The sequence below is a fragment of the Sebastes fasciatus genome, chromosome 20, assembly GCF_043250625.1.
Source record: "Sebastes fasciatus isolate fSebFas1 chromosome 20, fSebFas1.pri, whole genome shotgun sequence".
Taxonomy (NCBI): Eukaryota; Metazoa; Chordata; class Actinopteri; order Perciformes; family Sebastidae; genus Sebastes; species Sebastes fasciatus.
In genome coordinates, this window is record NC_133814.1 from 1,385,912 (window position 1) to 1,409,906 (window position 23,995).

A 23,995-nucleotide genomic window follows, 5' to 3' on the forward strand; every position below is an offset into this window, starting at 1 on the left:
TGTTATCTGAAGGTCTCAGTGAGATCCTGGATCGGACACACACAGTATGATCTGTTCCTCCTCTTCTACAAGGCCCTAATCACGTTCTGCTTGTCTCCCCTATTGTTAATTATCTCCCTCAGGTGGTTCATCTTACAGTTACAGCATTTTATGAATTTCCTCAAACCCTCCAGCTTTGATTGTAATGACTTCTTTTTAACAGTTTGACTGAATATCAGTGAGCTCGGGGGTGCCACATCGTAGCGCCCTCGTGGGTGAGCCCTTCCATTATGTCACAACAGGTCCTTCCCTTCATCTGACATCTGCTTTAGTTTACAGCGAGGGGGTGACCTGCTGGTCGAGACATCACAGACAGCAAACGCAGGTATTAGTTGCTTACTGAAAGATAACCAAAACATGGAACTGATGCAACAGAAACATATACACCCTCACCATAAAGAAGTTTATTCACGTGTGCTATTATTATACATCTTTTAAACTTAAAATAAGAGAGTATACTTTCAGTCTACTTTTTATATATACTTATCAGAGATATACTTAAGTATACTTGGCTTATATAGACAAGTATACAGAAAAGTCTAATTATATTTGGCTTATACTTGTACTTCATCTTTTGATCGAGATATACTTAAGAAAAGTATAATGAAGTATTCCTGTCTTATAGGCCTACAGAAAGGTATACTTGGCTTGTAGTTGAGCTTACTGTTAATAATATAAAAAGGAGCAAGTATCTTTATGTAATACATAAATCACTGGCTAAGTACTATGTTATAAAGTACACTTCCATAAACTATAAAGTGGACTACAAGTACATACAAGTACACTTGCAGTATAAAAACTATTAAACTAGTAGTTTACTGAGAGTATACTTTAAAGTGTACTTTGATAAACTGAACTAGTAAACTATCTGTATACCTATAGTATAGTTGCAGTAGTTGCAGTACAAAATAAAACTTGGATGTAAACTAGTTGTGTACTCAAAGTATACTCATAAAATAAATTGAAGTATACTACTTTTTCGTAAGGGCAGTGCATGCAGTTTTAGTCTCTCCTGTCATGGAAAAAGCAAGGTGACGGTGGAACGTAGCCGTTAGTTCTGCTGAGACTTGATTTGAACTCAAAGGGCGGTTATCAACAATTCCCCCTGAAAAAGCACTTTGTCTTAAAAAGCTTCTCCCACAACCCACATAGCCGAACCCTAAACACTTATTGTTAACACATAATTCGTTCCATTTCATTTTGAACACAACCCACGTAACCAAATCCTACGTTGCAGGACTAGTGATGTTCTGTTCATTTGCATTTCTGTCAAACTAACAGGAAAAGCTAACACAATGTTAAGACAAAGCCAAAAGCCTTAAATGCATCATGCAGATTTAGTCTCTGCTGTCATGGACAAAACAAGGTGACAAATCGAATATAACCTTTATAAGCTAATTCAGAGCATCTTTGATTTGAGCTCATCGCTGCTCGATGTTTCCTAAAAGGTTATTGATAATTGTGTCTGAAACAGCACAGCAGCTGCCATATAATCTGCTCTTTCTCCTGAAAAGCTCTGCTCAGACCAGCGGGTTGTCTGGGCTGATTGCAGTGAGCCTACATGTTGTAGAGAGAGGAGCCGAGCCAGATCACTGAACCATACCATACTCTGCCTCTCTGTTGACTTTGAAACTGAAGACATTTATTCTAACTTCGGGCTTTCTTGACAACAGAGGACATACAAATCCACAGCAACATTTACAAGTTTTCAGATTTATAGTGTAAATAAATGATCATTTGGCCTGTTCTGCACTGGTCAAGTGGTGATAATTACACCGTGTATTGATATTCTGATTTATTATCCTCCTGTGGCTAACACATTCACAGCCACCACACAAGAAAGAAAGCTTTTCTAATAATAACAGCACATTTTTACACAACAACTGAGCTTAAGAGACTGGCTGCATTTGTTCCATGAATTCTCCTGAAACGTTCCCTCAGCACAAGCAGGAATGTGTTCGCGACAGATGTATGAGCCCAACTGTATAACATCTAATAAACAGGTATTCCTGAATGAAGTATTAGGTTTATTTTAGTCTAATGCCGCTGCATAAAGTGAAAATCCACCTTAAAACAGAAGTGGCATATTTTATCCCTATGGGCTCGGACAGTTAGAGGCGATGTAAACGTGAGGCCGAGCCAGCACCATTAAGATCCAGTTTCTGGAGCGGCTCCACCGACACTGACTCATAGTCAACAGAGGGATGGGGGGGGGGCCCAAAAGCCAACCCATTCCACAGGTAAGTGCTTTTTTTTATCTGTTGCCAGGGTGCCTGTCATTGTCAGTAGACGGTGTCTGAATGTGCCAGAACCACTGGAGGAACATTTGTTTGGTCTCCAGCTGTTTTATCCATTAAAGGCTCAATTAACACGATAAGCACAAAATGATGGGCCTAACTGTTCAGTCAAAAAATAATAATAACATTCTAATTTGAATTGATCACTAGCCTAGCTCTAAACTATGTAGTAAACTTGAATAACAAGCTAACGTGACACGCTAATGTTACAGTAATGAAGATACATTTAAAGTCAAATAACAGCCTTGATTTGATCCATGATTTTTCCCTTTACAGAGTTCAATCCAAAATGCTCTCTCACTTTACTCCTCAGATGGTTTGGAGTGATGATTACCCATGTAGCTTAGCTTAGCAAACAACACCAGCTTAGTGCACACAGTGGGTCTGATAGGTCAGGGCTTCTCAACCTTTTGTAACTTGAGGCCCACGTCTGATTGTTCAAAAATTTCCAAGGACCACCTTCCCACATAAATGAGAAACTGGGATATAAATATGCCCCCGTCCGCTGTAATGACCCACATACATATTCAGCTTACCCTCACCCATCACTGCCTGCCGTTATGCATCCAGAGTATTCAGGGTCGTATCTCCTCACCACACGCTTTGAGCTTTTACTGGTGCAGGGTTGTCTCCAAAACGACTTCTTCGTTTAAAAAAATGCTCCATTTTGTGTCACTGCATTCGAGAACGTTAGCTCTATCTGTAAAGGGGAGACTCGTGGGTACCCACAGAACACATTTTCAAGGGACCCCTTAAAATATCCACGCCAGTTTTGCCTCACCAAAATTTAGCATTATGTCTATACGGGACCAATGTGTTCCTTAGTTATTTCTAGTTTCATATGATACAAGTATCCCAGCTCTAGCTTTAAAACTGAGCCCGCTACAACCTCTGAAAGACAGAATAGCGTCCGTCGGAGTTTTAAGTTAATCTAACCATTTGGCAGTACCTCCGCGGCCCACTAAACGGCACTCTGAGGCCCACCAGTGGGCCCCGGCCCAGGGGTTGAGAATAGCTGTGATAGATGACCCTTGGAGTAAATAAGGCTTGTTGTGCTTTATGTGAATTATAAATTAACAGATCATCAGTTTGTTTGAATATGTTCTGCTCTAATTTTGAATAAAAAGTAACTGCTAAACTAACATAAATGGCCAATAACATGTAGATCATTTAGTAGTCGGTTCTTCTCAGTAGCTCAGGTGAAAACATCCAGCATCATTATGTTCAACAGATTGTGGATTGGGTGTGGCAGCTGATATAAAACAGGTGCCTGTGTGTGGTGCTGAATTACTGCTCAACATGTGGTCGACACGCCGTAGTACTGATTGAACTTGTATTTGACGCCTCTGTCATACTAACAGCAGTGAGCTTGAGAGCGCGGGCCACAGCCCTGTGAGCTGTTAATCAAATCGGCATGAAAACGAGTCAGTAACGCACACTCACAGAACATTTGGCGGTCCGCGGGGAGCACTTAAGTGTGATCTTTATCTTTCCCTTTAGCTTCAGCCACGCAGCAGCAGTTCCCATGGCTTTGATAATGTAGTTAAAGAGCGGTGCAAAAAGGAGCAACAGTTGCTGGTTTTCACGGGGCGCTGAATGTAGTCTGAGCTGCTGCGGCTTAAAGCAAACTGTAAATCCTGGACAAGCAGATCGTCTGAGACCCCCCCGTCATCAGTGGTTATCTCCGAGAGATTTACGGACACTTTTACTTCTCTTACGCAAAACATTTCACTCATAAATTCACCTGTAGGTTGTACCTCGTATCTCCCAACATCAATCCCTCCGACTGTGACATCGAGCAGACTTGTAGGATGATGACAGTACCTCTACATCTGAGCCATATTAACCAGCTAGAGCATGTAGAGTAACACAGAACCTGAGCCACCCTGGTGAAGAGCCTCCTGCTGCTTCTGAACACAGGCATCCACCCTGTCACGTTCCCCGGAGCACCGGGGGTCATTTCCCACCCGGCTGATCTGCTCTAAACAACTCAAAGGAAAAGCATAATTTACTCTGCCATTTGTGGAAGGCAATTACAGCTCACAGGCAAACTGCAAGGAAGGACCGAAGCCTCTCTCTATAGCCACCGGTCTGTTCACTCACAGCAGTGTTGCTTTCAGCAAGTTCACAGGGCAGAGAGCTGGATTAGAGTTCTGTTGTTGCCACCATCAGTCCATCAGTTACATGTTCCTCAGGGAGGTGGCAGTGTTGGTCAGACTACACACACTAGTAGTAGTACAGCGCAAACACACACACACACACACACACACACAACAACACACAGACAGCATGTTGAAAATAAAGTCTAAGAAAGTGTGTATGAATGAGAAAGGGAGAGTGATGCAATTAAAGATGGAGGCAGTGTGTGTGTGTGTGTGTGTGTGTGTGTGTGTGTGTGTGTGTGTGTGTGAAGGAGATAGATGGATACAAAGCCCCAGCAGCTGCTGTGTGTTAAGGGTAGTTTAAATCAGCGCTGTAGTCCGTACCCTTCCTCCCTCTTTGATATGCCCAGGTACACACCCACACACACACACACCCCCCCTCCCCACACACACACACACACACACACACACACACACACACACACACACACACACACACACACACACACACACACACACACACACACACACAGGCACCATCAGCTTCCAATTCAGCCACATTAAGATAACCTCTGACCCCTCTCCGTGTCTAATCTCCCTTTATCGGCGTGCACAGAGCCACAGAGTGAGGACGTCTCGCTGGCTCCCCTCAGCAGCAGCAGCAGGTTAGCAACAAGTGCACTAACCCGCCCGAGACATCACCCTTTACATGTGGTGCTTTTTCCAAGGAGGCGGATGAACATCAAAGAACACACCCAGCCGTAAATACATCCTCCTCGGGCTCAGTGCTCGGGAGGATTTCTGACTTATAGCTGGCTCCCCTCTGGTATTCCTCCCACAGTCACATGCCCGCAGTATATTACACACACCTGTCACTGTGCTGCTGTCACTGAAGAGCACATCACAACACAACTCATCCGAGACACATGAACGTACACAGGACTGCCCTATAAATGCCAAGTGTTGACAGACAAACTGTTTGTCTTGAGAATAAACACAGCTGTCACACACAGACACAGAGAAGTCACATGTCAGTCCTCATGTCACTTACCTGATCTAAACTTGCTTCGTATCAGTATGGAGTGTTCAGAGCCCAGAAGAGTCATAATGCTTACAGTACAGTTCCAGTGTTCAAAAGTTGCAAAATAAAGTCACACACACTCGGACCCCCCCCCTGGGCACTTCCTGACACCACACTGAGAAGAGATGGATGGACCCAGCCGGCCTCATCAACAGCTCTACGGGGAAAGTAGAGGAAGAAAAAACACACACACACACTGGCTGTCTTGTGGTATCTCTCTGAGCCAGTGTGCACACTCTTCTGCTCTCTCTGTGGTGTGCTGCTTTCCCTTCCTGTCTCTTCTTCTCTGCTCTCTTTCTCTCTCCCCCGGGGGGCTGATGTGGGAGTGTGGGAGTCTGCAGGCCAGTGAAGCTTTGGTCCCATCTAGCTGAGAACTGTGAGCAGGGCCAGGGACAGCACAGAGATATGCCCTGCTCTGGGAGGGGCTACCCGGCTCAGGGTTTCCTCTAAGCCCCGCCTGCCACAGCCCCGGAGGCTGGACAGCGCTCGGCTGATGACTTCTTCCTCCCTTGCCACCAGTGTAAATATATCTGCCTATCAGCCCTGCTGACTGTCAGTAGAGGAGAGAGGAGAGAGGAGAGAGGAGAGAGGAAAGAGGAAAGAGGAGGCAAAGATCAAGACAGAGATGGACGCTGATAGTGGAGCAGCAGTACAGCCAGGAGGGAGAAAGTGTGAAAAGCAGGGATGCAACAAGTTTCATTTCTTGCTCTTGTGATGGCAAATAAAAAAATAACGTGTCAGCCTACATCTAACTGCTTTGAATTCCATATAATAATATTAATAATAATAACAAAAGTTGGTTAGATTCTGGTTTACTTTGAGTGGATATTTCCTGATCTAAATCAGGAAAAACTTCTACCTTTGTATTTTATTTGTGCTAATTAGAAGCTTAATTAAAGCTGCACTGATTAATATCTTTATACAAACAACACATGTGTCAGGAGTCTCTTGTAGTGACAAATCTACAGAAGGTTTTTATCCAGCTCTGCGGTCCACCTCAGATCAGACATGAAAACCTTGAGACCTAAAAATAGGGAAGATTTCAAAACTAAAACATTAGTTTCCAAGACTTTGTTTCCTGCATTCTGGTGACTTTTAAAGAATGAAAATAGCAAAATTAATAAGTACACTGCAACATAATTTTCATGTTGAGTAGACCTACTTTTAATTTGACTTTTCTTTGTATTCTTTCTCAGGAGAGAAAACAGAATAATTCATCCCTGTGGCGTGAACTTGTGTGAATGTCTGGCATAAACTAACATTCATCTGTTTTCTATCTCTCAGTTCTCTCTATATTTCTTTCCGTCACTCACTCATTGAAGGTCCTTTCAGATACAATGCAACAACGGCACCACTGCGCTCTGAAACCCGCTATTTCCAACGGCTTGTGCCACGCCACGACGGCTTTTCTTTGTGTCAAGCAAAGCCCAACTTTGGGCGCTGCACGCTGTGATGTGCACTGAACCCAGCAGCGAGCAGCTCTCTTCTGTCAGTAAACAACATTATGTGTAGCTGTATTGTTGTCCGGGTGGAAACAGTAGAGCTTATACACACTGTACAGAGCCAGAAACATGTTGAGATAACGAAAAGGAAAAAAGGTGTGAAAATTTGCAATAAATTGGGAGGAATACGGGAGAATTGTGAACTCGGGAGGAAACCGGGGGAGGGTAATGAAAAACGGGAGTCTCCCGGGAAAATCGGGAGGGTTGGCAAGTATGCCTCAGCTCTATGGAGTGTTTTAGCATCTTTCAGCTCCTTGTTTTGGTTTTGGTTTTCGTGCCCGTTCCCCTCTCCCACTTTCATCTTCCCTGTTTCAGTGATAGATAAACACACTGTGCACTACCTGCTCAGCAAAGACACAACATGCAGACAGACACAGTTCTAGTGGAGCATTTAGCAGCTAAAGAGATATTTATATTAGGATATAAGATATGTTTTCTTTAATGTCTCACATAACCAGTTTGACCTTTTTTTCTTCTTTATCTACTCTATATGCTTTGGCAACACACATGTGAGGAAGAATAATCGGTCACCATAAAGGGTACACCGAGTCACAAAGTGTGCTTCTTTTAATGTTGACTTACTTGAATTAAAGTATATAAGTATATAAGTATAAGTATATATTTATGGCCCTTTTTTAGCATCAAACCGGTCTTTTTCATACTTTGATTTGTCGATGTATGCTATAATAAGTGATCGGTTGAGTGCAGTCAGTCACCCAGCAGCTGAGAAGCATGAAGCCTGTGTTCAAGGCATCCCTTCCTCCAGCTCCCACACAGCAGCCAGACATTTGTCAGAGTTGAACTAAGCTCTGTGCCCGCTCTCCTCAGGGGGGAGTGGGGGGGGGGGCGCGGCGCGCTATAGCCAACTGCAGCTCATATACGTCGCAGAGCCTCCTAAACGTCCGTCAACACAGGACGTCAGCTGGACACGTCGAGGCTTTCTCTGTTTATTCCCAGGCTTGATTTGAACATATTATGGAATATGACGCAATGTTTGAAATATAGCACACTAGAAACACACCAAAGACATTAGAAAGAATCTCAGAGTCCAACACAGTAAGAATGTTGCGGGAACGTCATTTATGTGTCCTTGTTTTTGTTGCACACCAGGTGTCAAAGTGTGTGATGTCTGTTGTTCCAGAGGGCTACTGTCTCCCTGAACCCACATTAAAGAGTTCAGTGCTTACAGCTGAGAATGTGGGGAGGCTGGATGCTGAAATAAAGTACGTGTCCATGCATCAGTCTGGCTTCCTGTCCTTACACACACTGTACAAAGGGCAGTGCAAAAAGTCACAAGAAAGAAAATGCCACCTTTTTATTACATTATTTCACTTGTTTCAGGGTAACTGCTCTCTATTTTAATAAGTAAGATATTCAATATATTTGTGAGGTAGAGCTGATAAGAAACAGGTCTGAAAAGTGGATTACATTGTTGTTACTCTAATAAGTGTATTTGCTTATGTTCGATGCTTAGACTGACACCACTGTCATGTCCGTATGCTAAGCATGGAGCTAGAGTCGGGATACGATTAGCTTAGCTTAGCATAAAGACTGGAAGTAGGGGGAAACAGTCTGGCTCAGCTGTTCAGTTCACAAACACATCTACCAGCACCCAGATTAAAGAAGAAGTTACAGTCATAATCCAGGCTAAAAACAACACAGTTCAAACTGACAGATGCAGGAAGGACAGCTGGCTGGATGCTGTGGGTGTTTACCGCTTTGAATTATGTTTTTATATTTAATTTTCTACTTGCTCTTGAGTCCGTTTCACACCACAGGAGACAGGACGCAGCTGAAGGAAGGCTGAAATAGTCAAACACGCCATTTACTCACTGAAGTGCATAGTGAAATGTAATTTATTCATCAGTTCTATTTTGAAAGCTATTTATATACATCACTGCCCCATCTAGACGAATATATCTGAGTATTCTGTTAAATTAATAAATCTGTTAATTTACACATTCACACATCGGCAACTTTTTTCTTTTGCCAGCTTCGACTGTGTTCATTTTATCCTGGATTATGTGTTAACCTCTTCGTATTTGTCTAATATTATAGTTTGCTCTTGGCTCGGCTGTCAGTAGGCTTGTTCATGTTTGTGATTGGTTGTATGCTGCAAACCCCGACCCTTTCATGTGAACGCACTCATAGCCAGACTGAGAAACCCTGGGTTGATTTACCGAGTTGATAACCACCGTCGTAGGACCTTGTTTGTATGGGTTAGTTAAGCCAGGAAGAAACCAAGAAGATACCCAGGGTATGTTAATGTGTACAGGCCTCAGACAGGAATGACTAATATCTGCACTGAGGGGCATGATACTGTATGTGTGTGTTTCAGCTCCTCAACATATGAAGAAGCTGAACAATCTGTGTTTTAATGTCGAGACTTTCCCATGGGTTTCACATCCTTTATATTAGTTTTGAGGTCAGATCGTAGTGGCCTGATTTCTAAAAAATGTCAACAAGTAATTTTTGTTCTCCCCACTGGCCGGCAGATTTCTCTAGAATGGAAGTTTTTGCAGCGCTCCCTCTCTCTGTCTTCACGTCATTCTTCCCTCCATTTCATCTCAACGCCTTCTTCTTTCCCTTTTTTTAAAATAACTTTTTCTATCTACCTTGTTTATCCCCCACGAACCCATCTCCGGCTTGACTTTGTCCCAAAGTTATTATTCCCTTAAAATATCCACTAATTTCCTACCGGCCACTATACAGTTTGCTACTGTAAATAAGAAGAAGTGTGTGATTACTGCTGGCCTTTTCTCTCCACATTGTGTAAAAGCTGCAGTGACACAGCACTAATCAGTCATTGAGAGCTTTGTCCAGCAACAGCTCACTGCTTCTGCCTCGCCGCTATCCCTTTTAATCTCCTCACACCATAAACACTGCTCGGCTTTTGTTGCAGAGGAGCCTCTACACACAGCAGTGTGATGCACACACCAAAACATATCATAATTTAATGTAATAAATGACGCGGCCTATCTGTTTGCTGGAGCCCGTGCGCTGACGTTTACTGGAGCAAAGCTCCAAAAAGCCGTACAGCGCTCAAGTCAAATATTTACATAGAAGCTTCTCGGGCTGCAAATCTGCTCACATTCACGGTTACATTTGTCTCGTATGCGCGGTGAATGAACACACACACACAGACACACACACAGCAGTCCTGTGTCTTAATTAGCAGGTGAAAGTGCTTAAAGGGAAGGTCTGTCAGAGGGTTTGACAGTGTACACACAGCGTCTGAGAGAGATTCCTGAAGAGGTCACCCAGCCCTGGCTTAATCCTCCCCTTTAATTGGGCCCTATGTCAACGGATGTGACAAGTCTCATCTGAACTGTCTGGAGCTGTACATCTGTGTGTGTGTGTGTGTGTGTGTGTGTGTGTGTGTGTGTTTGAGTGTGTGTGTGTGATGAAAAGAAAAAGACAGAAGGAGATCACACTCATATACCAATTAGACAGATTCAAGTGCACATTTTGTCCATTATATACAATAAGCGTGCAGCAGGGTGTCACGGTCCGGCTCTTCTCGCTCTGCTGTGGGATGCATATTGCAAATACAATAAGTCTTTGCATAGAGCGTGTTAAAAACACACATTCCATAATGCAACAAGTGAGCACAACGTGTTTATTGGCCGACTGCACAGACATATAAATCAAAAAATGTCTTTTAGTGTTTTGTGTGATTTCTTGTGTTTTAGTTAAAGCAGATGTGACTGGTTGAAATGCCCAAAACTGCACAAAATATCATAAAAATGAAGTCCAGATTCAGTGAGGGAATTACACGTCTTACATAAGATGTGTCTGGGAGATCGTCGTCACATTGTCTTTCCATCAGTTCCAGTGGAAGATGAATCAGTGGTATTTAGCTCCCCTTGCTGCTGATAGGAGCAGTCACATATTTGAAAGGCTTTAAATATCTCTGCTCATTTGCCATCTGTGGAATCCAGCTGTCCCTCGGCTATCTGCCTGAGCGAGTGTCACACAGGAGGAAGTGTACCAGAATACACTGTCCGGTGTAGTATGAATGGAACGTGTGCTGGACACCCTGTAGAGCATGTACTCAGCTGTTCTACTGCAGGAAACCAGAGGAAACGTGAAGGTTTTGTCTCTCCGTCTCAAGCCTCCTGTCTTCCCCTCCTTCCTGTCTGGCTCCGTCATTAGAGGACAGAGACAGTCCTTCAAACCAGAGTGAATGAAGCAGGGGCCAGGCTGGATTAGGCTATCAGCCGGGCAAAGTGGTCAACTGCTTTAGTGCACCAGATGCCCCCAAACCCCAAGGTTAATTGTTTTTTGGTAATTTGGTCTGGTATTCTATATTTAGTCCATAGAGGGGATTAGAGGAGAGAATATAATAGTACAGGTATTAAAAGGAAAGGATGGTGTGTGTGTTTATGTGTGTGTGGCGAGTGTAGGAAGAGGCAAGGGGACCGCATTAGAGGAGCAGGTTGGGAGATAGAGGGTTGATAGAGTGTGGGTAAAGACTTTGTTTGACGACAAGAGGTGAAGTTGTCAGGAGTGCACAGGATATGGGTGGTGGGGGGGTCTTGGAGGGCACTGTGTGTTGTAAAGGGGCAGACATAGTGGCCCCCAGCAGCAGCTGTGTCGTGTCAGGCTGAGTGCTGTCTTGCTGCTGTGTCTCAGATAGCAGCTCTCCTCTGCTCACTGTTGCTGTGCTGGGCGGCTCTCAGGTAAACACTGGCATTTAAAGAACCAATCAGGATGCTGGAGAAACAGTCCTGGACCAGTGAGACCCAAATAAATGAACCTCCCCCCCCCACCCCCCAACAGTGATTGTCCAATCAAAGCTTAGCAGAAACAAAACCACAACAGCAAAAGTGTAAGCAAAGGCGCACATATGGCGAGCTGTTTTAACATTTAATAGCTAAGCTTGACTATCCGGAATTAACATTAGAGATATCCACAATTACATTTGGAAAATGACATGAAATATAAAGAGCTCATCATCAGGAGTCTGTGGCCAACGAGAGCTTCGTTCACTAGAGAGTTGTGGTAGAAATTTACAGCGTGTTGTAGACTTATTGTCTCCAGACGCACTTTATAAACCTATATTAAAACAAGTCAGCTGGAAACATTAAAGACAGTTGGAGACAGAGATTTCAACCAGTTAACGAAGCCAACGTTAGCTTAATTAGCTAGCTACAAAATAAAATCTGCTCAGGTGGCAAAATCAACAATTGCAATCAGTAACTTTTGTCAACGACTGTCTGAAATTAAGGAACCATTGTTTAAAAAATTAATAAGAATTATTATGATAAATATTCCACCATTGGCTGTTATTTGCTGTCTTCAAATGGGGTCGTGTTTACTGTATTCACGTGAAGAGTCCATATGAACGCCACCTCTTGTGGTATATTCACAACCTTAAAGCTCGAGTTCACGAGTTGTGACGTTTGTTGATGTAGTCAGAAATAGTTATAGTTTTTAATAGATAGAAATAGATACATAGAAGAAGAAATTCTTCGTAAATGCTGATATTCCCAACAGCCTTCTTTCTCCTCTGTCATTATACCTTTGTATTTCTTTGCATTACGTTACCCGCCCGCGAGTTTGCTAAATTGTTAGCCTCGGTGGCTTCTAGACGCCGACAGTAACCTTAATATTGCCTTTGCCTAGCAGCGACGTTCTCACGACTTAACCACTTGAACGCCGAGCATATCATGAAGCCTGCACGACTTCCCATTTCGTAACCACGAGCGTACAAGTTCCATTTGAAGGCAGCAATTGTAAACTCCATATGTGCCATGCCAGAACGGAGAGCTTGAAAGGCATAGCAACGGTAACTAAGAGGGCGGAGCTCAGTGAATGGTCCATTGCCATTTGACTTTGATTTGTGTGAAAAACTCACGTCATCATAAAGCCTGTTTCCCTCATGTATTTTACACCGGTGTTAAAGTGAACTTGAAGCTATGTTTTTGTGAGCTATCGTTTAGCTTCACTGTAAAAAATTTAGGAGGTCAACGGGGTGACACGAGGTCAGATGATGGAAGTTGGATTAGTCAACAGAGAGACTTGAGAGGGATTCAGTCCAATCAGCACCCAATCAGTGTTATCAGACAACTGAGGGCTTTCTCACGACACGAGCCGGCTGGCTGAAAACAAAAAGACGAGAGAGAAAAGCGGAGATCATGGAACGCAAACAAAGTGAGTGAAATCTAAAGAAGATAAGAGGACAGGGAGAGAGGGAAAGGGGGCATGGTGTATGAACCAGACATAGACTGTGAGAGGAGAAGAAGAGGTGAATGAGGGTGGGAAAGAGAAACATGGACGGAGCCAGACGTGGAGTCAGGTTCAGTGTTTTCCCCGTGCCTCTGAGCTGTGGTTTCTAATGAAGAAGTTCCAGGGGGAGCGAGCCGAGTCCAAACCAGAAGTGACAGAAAGACGAGCCCGAGCCAACAACCTCCCCTCCTGTGTCTGCTTCCCTCCTTTCTGCTCTCTCTCCATCTTTATCTGGTCACTTCCACTCTGCTTTCTCTCCTCGGCCCTCTGCGGGTCCGAGTGGCGCACGTCTGCCGCCAGGCTGGAGATGTCAGTGTGTTTGAGAGACAGCGGCGCTGCAACCGATCTGAATGGAAGAGCGCGAGTGACATGGGTTGACTCCACATCATGTACAAGCCCAAAGCACAGAGGGACATACTGTTTTGTGTTACTGTAGTTGTTTAGATTTCGGCAATTGACTTTGCCTCCGCTGTAGTCTGCAGGCGCTGGCGGGTGGCCACGGCAGCGTGGGCAGGAGGCGGCGTGTGTGTGTGTGTGTGTGTGTGTGTGTGTGGGGGGGGGGGGTTATGTCTGTGAGGCTTCAGCGCAGAGACGGGCCTGCATCAGCACAGCTTAACTCTAACTCCTGCCTATTACCAAGGGCTATGGACTGGCTTTATGTGGTATTCCTGAAACTTCACTATCAGAAATTTAATAACTCAAAGTCGACTTTGTTGTTGTTAATGTGTGTGTCCGTGACTAACGGGCCAGATGAAAGGCACATCAAGAGGAACAACCGTCTGTGCCAGACAAATGTCTTTCATCATGCTTGACGGAGTTATAAAGAGAAACCAATTAAGTAAAAATTAGTGAAAATGAAATAGAGCGACTGAAACATTAGTTGAAATAATTCCAGGGCAAACAGCAGGGATTAAACTGTGGCATGCCACCAGTCTGGTTCGGTTGCAGCGACTGCTAGTTTGTCTTTATCTTTGCAGAACCCAGTGACAATATAAAGATCATTCATGCACCCAGATGGCCTAACTATAGCTGTCAAACTAGTGTGGTGGGGTAAAAAGTATTTCTCTCTGATATGTAGTAGAGAAATAGAAAGTTTCTTACAATAAAAATACTCAAGTAGTTAATGTACAGGTACTGGAGTAAATGTAGCCAGATACTTTCCACCACTGCAGTGCTAACAGGAAATAGAAATACATTACACTTCCTGTTTACAGCTCCCAAAACATGATGGAGCTTTACTTCTCATAAAAAACAGTTTTAGAACATGTACAGTGCCACTAACATACCACATGATGGCATTTCTGGCAATAACATAGATGTAGGGACTCTTCCATCAGCCTGTAAATAAAGGGAGTGAAGAGGGAAGGGTTCAAACAATTTAAAGCCTCCCCCGTCAGTCAGTGTTACTTTCTGTTTTTTGGTTAACGTTCTTTCTCAAACAGAGAATGGGGATGTGGTTAATAGTCAGACGTAATGAAAACAAATGAGACCAGAATTATCTCAACACACCGACTCTCTCTCTCACTTGCGCTCTTCTTCACCGTCTCCTCCTGGTGAGGCGGCCGTCTGGCTGCCGCTGCACCAAGAAGCCGCACCGCTGCACGCCGGCCACAGCGCACTGGAGGACGGACAGGCGTGTTGCTGAGGTCCGAAATGCTGTTTTGGGACGTTTTGGAGGTGCACCGTCCACCAGTACCGGCCTCTCTCACCTCAGCTCCAGCACCGACACCGCACCGGGCTGCTCTGAGATTGGTTTGTTACTCTAACGGGACTTTTCTCTTGTTTTCTCTTGAGCCGAAAGTTGTGCTCCCCGTTGTTTGGACCTCTTAGGGACTTGCAGCTTCTACTATAGTCAGACGTCATATTCCCACTTCACCAACAAGCTTTTTTTTTTTTTTTTACTTTGACCACAAAATTAAGTTATTTGTAAAAAAAAAAGAATTGGGCAAACAGTGTGGCTAATCAACCTTGTCAGGAAAGAACTCAACTAAATATGAAATATCATAGAAATGCCAAAATACACAGGAAGGGGGGCTTTAAATAATGGCACGGTAGAATCTGCATCTCAATCAAATGACTCTAACGGGGTCACAGGGATGCAGGCCCACCACACCATCATTACAGAACTATAGAAGACGAAGAAAAAACCCAATAGTGCAAATATTTAGTTATCTGGATCCCTCGAGCTGGTCTAGCACTTCCAAACGGCCTGGCTGAAACGGCCTGTCAGCCAGCAAATTCTTTCTCTCAATGAGGACCGACCATAGCCGTGTTTTTGTTGGTATGACCACCCCACCCACCCCTCCTTCGCCCGCTGACGTCTGTTTGACAGAGTAAAACACGCTGCTCCAGACGCTGATACCAGGTCAGATTTCTTTTAGTTTTGCCAAGGTTCCAGCGCTGTGTAATCTGATCTGGGTACAGCGTTTGAGGCGGTTGACAGACAGAGAGCAGACACGAGGGTTGCCACGGGCCACAGACTGATCCCTGGGTACAGAGCTGCTATCTGCTAGGCTGGACTCCACTTGACCCTGCAGGACCAAAGACTTATTTATAGGACTATGTCTCGCTGTGTGTATGTGTGTTTATCTGCTTTCGTGTGCACGTGTGTCCTATGTGTTTGCACGCTAGCCCAGAGGGAAGTATGTCTTATCAGCGCCACGGAGCATTCATCAGGGGTGACATTTTCTGCCGTTCCGTGTTCAAACCAAACACATAGCTACGTGTGCTATCTCCACTCCGCGGGATGTTGAGAGGCCTGACTTATGCGACTTGTCAGTAAGAACGAACGATATCGTCACGCCGACCCATTGATTCGGTACGTTGCCTTTTTTATTATTTTTACCGCGATAGGTAATTTGGTCGGACAAACCTTTCTTTCTTCCTCGCCCGATTCTGAAAGCTGAAACAACAGAGGGGCACCAACAGCTACACGGTCCTGCTTGCTTTTAACACCCCAGGGACACTCAGTGGGTCATGATCGAATGTTGTTCTAGGGTTCTGAAAGGGGGCTGCATGTCTATATGTGTGTGTTTCTGGCTGTCTTTTTTCCTATCTTTGTGGTCTGTGTGTGTGTGTGTGTGTGTGTAAACCCCAGCACACCTCTCCAGGCTCGGTGGGTTCAGAAACTTGTAGAACTGTCGTGATTGAGAGTAATAGGATGAAGCGAAGCTGATGCTGTTGATTCAACTAACAGGATTGTGAACTGTGGAAAACTATTGCCTTTACCTCATTGGTTATGGCAATTTTCACGCCCTGGAGGCAGCCTGGGCTCGGAGTGGGGAGGGCGGTCTTCACTGAGGGCCAGGGACAACATGGAAAAAAACAGACCAAACTGAACTTTGACGGGAAAAGTCACGGTCCACTTACTAGCTTTTTCTAGAGCTTTCAACCATGCCTTGCATCGGATGGAGTTTGCTCAGTTGTAACTGAGACAGCTCAGTCATCACGTGAAGTATGGATAATCAGTATGGCCACCATGTACAACCCCATGACCTCTTGTTATCATGATAGTGATGCAACTATCTGACTTTCTTTCCTTATGCTGATTCTGACATGTAAAGGCCCTGACACAAGCCGGCGGTCAGCCACAGAGCTTCTGTCGGTCTGGTATTTGCAGTGTGTCCTGCATCGTCGATCGTGCTGAATCGGCGGCGGAGCTCGTCGGTGAGAGAAATCACTCTGATTGGCTGTTCAGCTTAAACCAATCATTGCACAAGAAGAGAAACGGAAGTGAGGAAAGCATGCCGACGAGTAAAGTCAAGAGGACACACACAGAAGGCTCTTATCATTTTTCATCATCTCATCTGATCGTTCCAACACACGGATATATTCACAGTGACATGAACATCTGGAATGAAGCTAAGTGGTGAGAGAGAGTGGTGTGAAAATGGTCGGTAGACGCTGCTTTGTTTCATGCATGTATCTTAACAACAGCTTGTATATCCACCGTCCTCGGTCTTCCTGTTTCCCTTTTTGAATGACAAATACAGACTACCGCCGCCTGCTGGTAGGGAGAGTTATTTAATCTCACACAGGCACAGAACGTCCGTGGTAGTCGGCTGTTGGCTGTCGTCTTTGCAGAGTGTTTGAGTGCAGCTTTTTTGGCCAAGACAAAGGCGACGTGAGGCGAAGTAACGGTCAGCCTTCGTTGCTGCTAGTTCTTTGATGTCGGTTTGGTGTGTCTGGGCCTTAAACTCTAGGTATCTATCGATACTGAGCTCTTATTTTATAATACTACCTCATGGTTGGGTTCATGGTTGGTGCCTTAACCCTAAGGGCACCAGGTCGCCTCATTGGGATCATTCTTGTTTTTAACACAAGGTAAAAGTGAGCATGGCTCACATCCCCCCCGCTCACTGCTTGACCCCTACTAAAGTAGGTCCAAAGGTTTAGCCCTTTAGGAACTAATGGAACTAGTCTATTGAGCACAATCTAGCTTGTTATTAGCTCACCTTCCTCAGGATAAAGTCAGTAGAAGACAAATATGGTCTGTCTTGTTGATTCTCTCCAGGTTTTAACCACTTCATTACTTGCTTGTATTTCAACACCTGGACTCTGTGTCCATGGTGCCGGGTGATAGTGTCTGATATTTCATTAATTGTACATGATTTGGGAACATCATACCACATTTAAAGTTCCTAAGTTAAATTGTTTCCGAGTTCTACTCCGGAAACGGAATTAAAGTCGAAAAAAATCACAGTTTTTGGCCAAAATTTCAAAACTTTTGGGCACCCTGGACTTCTAACCCCCAAAAGGAACAACTAGACCACACTGTCAACTATCGTACCAACAACTAGACCACACTGTCAACCATCATACCAAACACAACTAGACCACACTGTCAACCATCATACCAAACACAACTAGACCACACTGTTAACCATCATACCAAACACAACTAGACCACACTGTCAACCATCGTACCAAACAACTAGACCACACTGTCAACCATCATACCAAACACAACTAGACCACACTGTTAACCATCATACCAAACACAACTAGACCACACTGTCAACCATCGTACCAAACAACTAGACCACACTGTCAACCATCATACCAAACACAACTAGACCACACTGTTAACCATCATACCAAACACAACTAGACCATACTGTCAACCATCATACCAAACACAACTAGACCACACTGTAAACCATCATACCAAACACAACTAGACCACACTGTCAACCATCATATCAAACACAACTAGACCACACTGCCAACCATCATACCAAACACAACTAGACCACACTGTCAACCATCATACCAAACAACTAGACCACACTGTCAACCATCATACCAAACACAACTAGACCACACTGTCAACCATCATACCAAATTTGAAGTTCCTAAGTCAAATAGCTTCCGAGTTCTGCTCCGGAAATGAAAGTGTGACACGCGAACGGATGGAAGGACGGAAAGACGGACGGACACGCGGAGTGCTATATACTTGACCTAGTAGTCACCTGAATCTGAAGAATTAGTTTAGTAGAAGTTTGTTTGAGCTTTAACACCCAACTGAGCTTTCACTTCATCACAGTGCTTGAAAGACAGCTTTGAAAGACAAACCGCTCCTATATGCTTTTCACCCTGTGTACGGTCACAGTGTCCACAGTGTTTGCTCAGATCACAGTCGATGGATTTAATGACCGCAGTTCTATTACAAATAACTCTAAATCACACTCACACAGATTAGAGATGAGAGGGTTGGCTCATTTATTTGCTTTTGTATACAGTATGCATGTTCTGGTACAGAATGAAATGCTCCGAATGACAAGAATCTGTTTGAAAATAGTCTGCTGTTAGAAGGTCGTTTTCCTTCAACGCGCCAGGCGAGTTTTTTTTTTTGTCATTTGTCATCAAATAGTCTCCATGCTGCATTCAATAGCGTTGTAATGAGCTCCTCTCTGTCCTCAGCAGAGTAAGTGTAGGACTGAAGTGCGATGACAACACAGAAGAAAACATACTGCAGATCTTTGGAACACCAGTACAACACACACTCATAACCACAATTAGATATGACTCAGAGCGCGGACCTGGTGGGTGAGACAGATAGTGTGTCACAGTGACCAGAGGTGTCACTTTCTCCCCCCCCCCACGCACACACACACCCACACCCCCTTCCCTCCACAAACACACACTCACATATCCACGGTGAAGTATGATGTCATTGGCTGCCTGTCGGCTGAGTCGTGGACAAGGGCCATGATCACAGGCTGAACGACTCACAGGCTCCACGCGAGCCGGGACGACGAGGGAGAGGACGAGGGGGAGGACGAGGGGGAGGGAGGGACAGTAAATGGCAGGAAAGACGGCAAGAGACAACTTCACAGTGTCCTGGACTACAGAGGAATGATGCTGGAATCAGAGAGACTGCCAGTGATTCCAAGTGCTATCGTCCATCCATCATGATGTGTTATCATGTTTAGCCTGTTGACTATGAGTACAGTTGCATGTGTACATTACATCACTGCTGATTACTTTAATAAAACCCTGGAAACCAAAGATAAGCAAACATGGACAAAAGCATCATATCCGTTTAGATGCTTCTTGTATTAAAAATAGACCAGAATAGGTTTTGTGCATACTCTGTTTGGAGTTTGGGATTTGGGCGTGCATGTGAGCTATCTATCTTTGACAAAATAATCTGAACTCAAGTCCACTTGCTAGTTTTTTTCTGGAGCTTTCAAGCACATCTCACAGTCTTCATCTCTTATGTCAGGTGATGACAACAAAACGTACATGTAGGCTGAAATTCAACCGTGGTGTTGTTCTGTCAGGAGATGCAGTGACTTAATGTTAAACCAAGTAAGAGTAGAAGAGCTATGAGTAAGGAAAAATAACTAACTAACTAACTAACTAGCTAACTAAAGTCTGCTAGCTGCTAGGCTAATTATACCCCCGCGACAACGTAGTCGGGGCTATATCGCTCCGCATGTCCTTCCGTCCGTCCGTTCGCGGGTCACACTTTCTTTTCTGGAGCAGAACTCAGAAATATATTTAACTTCGGAATTTCAAATTTGGTATGATGGTTGACAGTGTGGTCTAGTTGTGTTTGGTATGATGGTTAACAGTGTGGTCTAGTTGTTTGGTGTGATGGTTGACAGTGTGGTCTAGTTATGTTTGGTATGATGGTTAACAGTGTGGTCTAGTTGTTTGGTGTGATGGTTGACAGTGTGGTCTAGTTATGTTTGGTATGATGGTTAACAGTGTGGTCTAGTTGTGTTTGGTGTGATGGTTGACAGTGTGGTCTAGTTGTGTTTGGTGTGATGGTTGACAGTGTGGTCTAGTTGTGTTTGGTATGATGGTTGACAGTGTGGTCTAGTTGTGTTTGGTATGGTGGTTGACAGTGTGGTCTAGTTGTGTTTGGTATGATGGTTAACAAACAGTGTGGTCTAGTTGTGTTTGGTATGATGGTTAACAGTGTGGTCTAGTTGTGTTTGGTATGATGGTTGACAGTGTGGTCTAGTTGTGTTTGGTATGATGGTTGACAGTGTGGTCTAGTTGTGTTTGGTATGATGGTTAACAGTCTGGTCTAGTTGTGTTTGGTATGATGGTTGACAGTGTGGTCTAGTTGTGTTTGGTATGGTGGTTGACAGTGTGGTCTAGTTGTTTGGTGTGATGGTAGACAGTGTGGCCTAGTTGTGTTTGGTATGATGGTTGACAGTGTGGTCTAGTTGTGTTTGGTATGGTGGTTGACAGTGTGGTCTAGTTGTTTGGTGTGATGGTTGACAGTGTGGCCTAGTTGTGTTTGGTATGATGGTTGACAGTGTGGTCTAGTTGTGTTTGATATGATAGTTGACAGTGTGGTCTAGTTGTGTTTGGTATGATGGTTAACAGTGTGGTCTAGTTGTGTTTGGTATGATGGTTGACGGTGTGGTCTAGTTGTGTTTGGTATGACAGTTGACAGTGTGGTCTAGTTGTGTTTGGTATGATGGTTGACAGTGTGGTCTAGTTGTGTTTGGTATGACGGTTGACAGTGTGGTCTAGTTGTGTTTGGTGTGATGGTTGACAGTGTGGTCTAGTTGTGTTTGGTATGATGGTTGACAGTGTGGTCTAGTTGTGTTTGGTATGATGGTTGACAGTGTGGTCTAGTTGTGTTTGATATGATGGTTAACAGTTTGGTCTAGTTGTGTTTGGTATGATGGTCAACAGTGTGGTCTAGTTGTGTTTGGTATGATGGTTAACAGTGTGGTCTAGTTGTGTTTGGTATGATGATTGACAGTGTGGTCTAGTTGTGTTTGATATGATAGTTAACAGTGTGGTCTAGTTGTGTTTGGTATGATGGTTGACAGTGTGGTCTAGTTGTGTTTGGTATGACGGTTGACAGTGTGGTCTAGTTGTGTTTGGTGTGATGGTTGACAGTGTGGTCTAGTTGTGTTTGGTATGACGGTTGACAGTGTGGTCTAGTTGTGTTTGGTATGATGGTTGACAGTGTGGTCTAGTTGTGTTTGATATGATGGTTAACAGTTTGGTCTAGTTGTGTTTGGTATGATGGTTGACAGTGTGGTCTAGTTGTGTTTGGTATGATGGTTAACAGGGTGGTCTAGTTGTGTTTGGTATGATGATTGACAGTGTGGTCTAGTTGTGTTTGATATGATAGTTAACAGTTTGGTCTAGTTGTGTTTGGTATGATGGTTAACAGTGTGGTCTAGTTGTGTTTGGCATGATGGTTAACAGTGTGGTCTAGTTGTGTTTGGTATGATGGTTGACGGTGTGGTCTAGTTGTGTTTGGTATGATGATTGACAGTGTGGTCTAGTTGTGTTTGGTATGATGGTTGACAGTGTGGTCTAGTTGTGTTTGGTATGATGGTTGACAGTGTGGTCTAGTTGTGTTTGATATGATGGTTAACAGTTTGGTCTAGTTGTGTTTGGTATGATGGTTAACAGTGTGGTCTAGTTGTGTTTGGTATGATGGTTAACAGTGTGGTCTAGTTGTGTTTGGTATGATGGTTGACAGTGTGGTCTAGTTGTGTTTGGTATGATGGTTAACAGTGTGGTCTAGTTGTGTTTGGTATGATGGTTAACAGTCTGGTCTAGTTGTGTTTGGTATGATGGTTGACAGTGTGGTCTAGTTGTGTTTGGTATGATGGTTAACAGTGTGGTCTAGTTGTTTGGTATGATGGTTGACAGTGTGGTCTAGTTGTGTTTGGTATGATGGTTAACAGTGTGGTCTAGTTGTGTTTGGTATGATGGTTAACAGTGTGGTCTAGTTGTGTTTGGTATGATGGTTAACAGTGTGGTCTAGTTGTGTTTGGTATGATGGTTAACAGTGTGGTCTAGTTGTGTTTGGTAGGATGGTTGACAGTGTGGTCTATTTGTGCCTTTTGGGGGTTGGAAGTTCAGGGTGCCCAAAAGTTTTGTAATTTTGTCCAAAAAATTTGATTTCTTTCCACTTCAATTTCGTTTTTTTTCTTTCCAAAAGAGCAACACCTTTGACCCTACTTAAGTAGGGGTCAAGCAGTGAGCGGGGGGATGTGAGCCATGCTCACTTTTGCCTTGTTCATGCAGTGTAAACTGACACAGGCATGCAGGAAGTGCCCTGAAAAAAATTGTAGTGATGGCGAGATGAAGCTTCATGAAGCTCTCCACCAAATTGGTTTGCAAAAGGGTTAATTTCACGAATCTTCATCTGGGCTTCATGTGCACACAAAAACCCCCTGTGTAAAACAGGTACATACAGTATATTCCAGATGTGTGGCAGTGGTTTCACTGGGCAACGGGCAGTGAATGTGCTTGTGTAACGAAAAGAAAATGATAGATGGGAGACATTATTTGTTTTTATTCAGGAATAATAAGTTCTCAACTATATTTTGGCTTCGGGCGTCTTCAATGACGTCATTAGTCTAAAACGATACGAGCCTCGATACGCGCTTCACAGAAAACTTCCTAGATTAACCGACACGCACTCCGAAGCCTGGCACATCACATAACATCACTAGAAATAACAGTAAAACAGGAAAAAAATAAATATGAAATGTTTTAAAAAGTTGTCAGTGGTAATGTAAAGTTTTGTAAATGGACTAAATCTTACAGCAGACTCGTCAGTTGTGTCATGTTAAATAAATAATACCTATAAACACAGAGTCAACAGGGACAGAGGGAGTAGAGACAGCAGTCACGTCTCTGTCCTCTGATAGGTGACAGAGCCTCCGTTTGGTAGAAACAGACGTTTAACATTAAACTCACACACCTCCACGTATGTATACACACACACAGATCCCTGTCAGCCAGACTCTGTGTTTGCGTGTGACGGGAGACACCTCGGCACTGCGCTGATACTTTCACTCTCTGCATACTTCACACGAGCCTGCAAACTGTCCACCGCTCCCCTCAACTGTTCATCAGCTTGACGGACAGCTCGGAAATGTTCGGGCTTCTCGACATGTCCGAGGGCGTAATTTGTCAGATAAACAACTCTCAGAAGCAGACGGCAACCGGCTTGTCAGACGATGAAGAAAGACAGCAAATTGGAGAGAGTGAATGCATACAGACAGGTCACTGGTGTTATCTCTGTCAGTGTGTCCTTCTCACTAATCAGCCCATTAGTGAAACAGATAACAGGAATCTTTCTCTCTGGGCTTCTGAGTGTTTTCACATTTTCACTTGCGTGGGAAAATCCTTTTTTTTGGTTTCTTCTTTTAATGATAAAAGAAAACATTATTCCTTATGTCACCATGTTGTAAAAGCTTCAGAGATAACCTGCAGGGAATACTGGACATAATGTATGTGCGATTT

General features: G+C 44.0%; 1 protein-coding gene across 12 annotated transcripts in view; it reads right to left on the reverse strand.

Annotated features, from left to right (window-relative positions):
* The window catches only part of myocd (myocardin), a 134,386-nt gene that overhangs the window by 23,203 nt on the left and 87,188 nt on the right, over positions 1-23,995 (reverse strand). The window contains exon 1 of one of the 12 annotated variants that reach the window (XM_074620505.1): positions 5,490-5,943. The exons of 7 other annotated variants lie outside the window; for them this stretch is intronic. In XM_074620505.1, the coding sequence (XP_074476606.1) occupies positions 5,490-5,544 (55 nt within the window). In that variant the 5' untranslated portion in view covers positions 5,545-5,943. Of the gene's footprint in view, positions 1-5,489; positions 5,944-23,995 lie in introns of those variants that run through there. 4 more of the 12 variants (XM_074620513.1, XM_074620510.1, XM_074620511.1 and 1 more) reach the window with 4 other exon arrangements.